We start from the raw sequence: 4,805 nt of genomic DNA, 5'->3' as shown, positions 1-4,805 counted from the left end.
ACTCACAAGTGAGGGAGATGGCAAAATAGAATTCCGCCTTGAGAGCCCATGTTCCTGTCCAGCAAGCCTAAATATCCGCTGATCAGTCCCAGGTAGCTAAATTAACTAGCTATATCCAATTCCTTGAAGCTAAGGTAGACAGGACCCTCGCCCCGCACACATGCACACCCCTGTGGCAAATACGGGAGTACTCCCCCGCCTCCACTAGCACGACATCACAGCCGCATACCTCAAACAAACGCAAGGCAGCCATATCCACTGCCTCGCTCCATACCGAAGCGCTCATTGCCACAGCTGTTACGGCGGCCACCTACGCCACAGAAAGTCAGCTGGAGGTGTGCTTTAACGCGATCAATCAACTCATAAACAGAAATCCCAAGGAACTTCACTCGTTCCGCATGGATACGATAAAAACATGCAGTACACTTAAGAGCTATGTGGAGGCAACGCAGGCTTAACGCAGCACATGGCTCGCCGCAGTACGAGAAACAACGGACACCAGCCAAAACTACATCCTAGAGGAGATCCGTAAGAAGCCAGCCACCTACCAACGCCAGCCCGCCAGGCAGGACCCCACACCGACACCAATGCGACATGGCTCCACGAACAACCCTCACAGTATGGCAGTGCAACTGCGGGAGCTACCGCACTAAGCGGGGGCACTTATTTCAGCTTCACATTCAATACAAGACCTAGATCCTGCACAGCCTCCCATAACCGGGTGCTCTTGCGACATGTACGACCACTTTTGGGTAACCTCACTTTAGGTGTTTGGCATTTAAGTCACCCCAAATCAGTAGCTGCACTTCTTTGGACCGCATGGATGCTTTGCGGAGGACTAGTGGAATGTAAGTTCCCTTGTCTCGTAGTGAGTTGTAAATGCTGAGGATGGAGAGCGGGCTGTCTCCCCTCCTCCTCGGCAGTATTTCAAGGAGTGTGTGCTGGATGTCTGTGCCTTCAAATTCGTGTTGTCGGGCGAAAAAGTTGCGGTGTACAAGGATGGCTGTGTTGGAATGAGGCCTGTCGGCCGGTCCTAGCTGATTGTATGGAGTGTAACCTGGTAGTTTTACGGGAGTGTTCGTCTCTTGGAAAGCTATGATGTCTGGTGTATCTTGTGTGCTACCTCAACGACCCACAACGACCCACAACAACCCACATGGGTCGGTAACAGTGTGTGCAGAGACACAACGCCAGACCTCTCTCTTTGCAAGAACATGCCCGGGCGCCCGCTGGCAGAACACAGGCCACATGGTCGGCAGTGATTCTTACATTTTGTCGCTGACTTTCGAAACGGCTGCCAGTAGGGCGAGGACGGCCATGGTCCGCATTATGAAGTGGGATAAATACCGTCACCTACGCGAAGAAACAGCACCCGACTCCAAATCGGATCTCAACGAATGGATCAGGTCGCGGATCCACGACGTGTCTTCCACGACATGCGAAATGGCGGCGCCTCAAGAGCAGCCATCGACGGAATCCCTCCTCCTGCACATGTGGGAAGGGCGCGAAAGCCTCACGCGCAGGGGGCAGCGCCAACGTCACAACAACAAGCTGCGACGGCGTATAGCGAAGCTCGAACGGGAGATAGAGGCTCACACCACTACGTTGGAACGTCAGCCGGGGAGCAAGATCTGCAACACCCTCAACAGCCAGCTGGGCTGCAAGAATATTTATTTATTTATTTATTTATTTAAAAATACTGCTATCTCATTTTAGAGACATAGCAGAGGTGGGTTACATAACTTATGAACATAACATGTCAACCAACGTGGTTAGGCAGTTCTTTCTGGAATCGATTAGTCGGCAATGAACGCAGAGAACCATCTAAGTTATTCCATAATTCAACAGTGTGTGGAAAAAAGAAAACTTGTAGCAATCTATTTTTGGAACGAAGGTATCTATGTTTAATGGGTGAGTGCGTCGGGTTACTCGCGCAGTAGGTGTGGTTAGCGAGGTAGGCGCTTCAATGTTAGATGATCCGTGAACGATATTGTGCAGCAGAATTAGGCGGTCACACGTGCGACGAAACGAAATGGGTGACGAAGTGGAGTGACGGTGAAAACATACGGTCGTAACGGCCATAAATAAATCTAACAGCCTTTTTCTGAATGGATTCTAATTTGGAAATTTCCTGTATGCGATAAGGCGACCACACTGCAGAAGCATACACTAAAACAGGTCTAATGAGTGGTTTATAGGCCGTAAGCTTGCACTCTTTAGTGCCGTGTTTTAAAGTTCGTGTTAGGCACCCTAGTTTTCGCATCGCTTTAGAGCAAACTGTATTGATGTGATTATGCCAACTAAGGTTAATTGTGATAGTAAGTCCAAGGTATTTGAACTCGTTACCTTCGTTAATAATGTGTCCTTGTGTGCTATACGTAAATTTTAGGGGCTGTTTCTTATTAGTAAAAGACATTGCCACAGTCTTGCTGAAGTTAATGCTCATCTGCCATGTCTTACTCCAGTCTGAAAAGGATGAAAATACGTTATTAAGTACTTCTCGATCACGAAGAGTACGAATGTTAGAATAGATTACGCAATCATCTGCATAAAGACGTATTTTCAATTGTGTGTTTCTGGCTACTTCAATGATGTCGTTAACATATATGATGAATAGGAGTGGCCCGAGAACTGAGCCCTGCGGCACCCCTGACGTAACCTGGGCTATAGAAAAGGTTTTGTATTTAAAAGTGACGGATTGGAATCGGAGGTGCAGGTAATCGGATATCCAGTCAATTACTTTATTACTAGGAAAGATTGCAGCAAGTTTTAGAAACAATTTTTTTATGGCTTACCGTGTCAAATACATGGCACCTGCTGCGATACCTACTGGATCCCGCCAACACTAAGTCAGCGGCACGCAAGAAGCTGACACAACGGATAGACCAAAACTCTGGCACCGACGAGGAGCTGCTGGTGGAGCTCCCCAGCGGGTACATTTACACCTCGAGACAGAGCGACACGCACATGCCACGCTACGTCGGAGCTCCCAATGAACGCTTGGATGCTGACATTTCGGAGGCAGAGGTCTGCACTGCGCTGCACAAGCTGCGCACGACGTCTGCTCTGGGCCCCGACGATGTTACTAACAAGGCGCTGCGTAACCTCGGCCCGAAGTCGGTTGGTACAATAACCGAATACATGAACGATTGCTGACGCTACAGCCGTTTACATCCTGAGTGTAAACATGCACGGTTGGTGTTGATACCAAAACCGGGCAAGAAACTGAACCTAGAGAATCTTTGCCCCATTTCACTCACCTCCTTTCTACGCAAGCTCATGGAGCATTCAATAATCTGCCGCTTACAGATCTTTACAGAAGAACACGATCTACATCACACGAAGCTCGGTTTTTGAGCACATTTGTCTGCCCAGGACGTCTTCGTTTAATTACACCATGACCTCTTGCATCCAGACAGTGGTTGTAGCATGAAAGCACTATTAAGTCTGGACGCCCATAAGGCTTTTGACAACGTGCTCGACAGCTTAGCTGACTTACACCCCGGCGAACGAACCTACAACTGTATCAGGTCGTTCCTCAGAGACAGGACGGTCGAACTCGTGGTAGGGGACCTGCGCTCGCCTGTAATCCGGCTCGGAGGCAGAGGCACGCCGGAAGGCGCAGTATTGTCCCCGTTCCTATTCAACCTAGCAGTACGCACCCGGCCTCCGAAACTGAATGAAGTTCCGGGATTCAGATACACGCTATTTGCCGACGACATCACGCTGTGGACGTGTGAAGGGTCGGAAGGCACAGTTGAAGAAACGCTCCAACACGCCACCGACATCGTCGTGGAAGACGTGAACACAGCGGGACTACAGTGCTACCAGCATAAGTCGGAACTACTACTGATCCGGCCACCCAACCGAAGCAAGCCCAAGTCACCCCCACTTGCCATCACGACACGCGTAAACCGGCAGCCAGTCATCCACATCGAGCACATGCGAGTACTGGGCATGATACAACAGCAGAACCGGCGGAACGGTATCACCATTGAACGGCTCCAGATGACGGTGAACCAGAACACTAGACTGCCACACAGAGTGAGCGCCCGTAAGCAAGGCGTGAAGGAGAAGGACCTGCTAGAACTAGTCCAGGCCTTGCTCGTCAGCCGTCTCACCTATGCATTAACATACCTACAGTTACAGAAGACAGAACGAGCTTGCCTCGATTGCATTATACGACACACATACAAGGTAGCCCTCGGCTTACCAAGACACACATCCACCGAGAAACTTCTTCAACTGGAAGTTCACAACTCCATCGATGAACTCACTGAAGCAAACCGCACATCACAGGTTCATCGTCTCCAAGGTAGCAAGACAGGCCGCTGGATCCTCGCTCGAATGGGCCTCAGAGCTTCCCCGATGGGCAGTGACCCCGCCACTATCCCACCACACATAAGGGACATATTCGTCATCAAACCGCTGCCCAAAATCACACTCGCGGGCTACCAGGATGGCAGAAGAGCGAGGGCCCAGGACCCACACAAGACGTACTGGACCAACTCCGCCATGGCGTACGTCGACGCAGACCAGTACTCTCATCTACCTCACACCTACGCCATTTGCACTATTACCAGGCCCGGGACTCAAGGCACAGACAGCTTCGAGCTCTCTACGCGCTGCCACCCCCACTAAAGCAGAAGCCGCCATTGCATTGGCCGTGGACTCAACAGACGCCTGTATAGTTATTAGCCACTCCAAAACCGCCATAACAAACTTTGCGAGAGGAATACTGGCACAGACCACACTAAAGCTCCTACAGTCACTATACAACAGAGAAGAACCATGCTCAATGGAGT

General features: G+C 50.3%; 1 protein-coding gene across 1 annotated transcript; it reads left to right on the top strand.

Moving 5' to 3' along the window:
* The first annotated feature begins 3,429 nt into the window (after positions 1-3,429).
* Positions 3,430-4,641, top strand: LOC139051678 (uncharacterized). The gene has a single exon (XM_070528645.1). The coding sequence runs from the start codon at positions 3,430-3,432 to the stop codon at positions 4,639-4,641; it is 1,212 nt and encodes a 403-aa protein (XP_070384746.1).
* The last annotated feature ends 164 nt before the right edge of the window (positions 4,642-4,805 follow it).

Source organism: Dermacentor albipictus, unplaced genomic scaffold (assembly GCF_038994185.2).
Source record: "Dermacentor albipictus isolate Rhodes 1998 colony unplaced genomic scaffold, USDA_Dalb.pri_finalv2 scaffold_13, whole genome shotgun sequence".
In the NCBI taxonomy this organism is placed as follows: domain Eukaryota; kingdom Metazoa; phylum Arthropoda; class Arachnida; order Ixodida; family Ixodidae; genus Dermacentor; species Dermacentor albipictus.
Note: the sequence above shows the minus strand (reverse complement) of the source record. Positions and strands in the feature narration are given on the sequence as shown.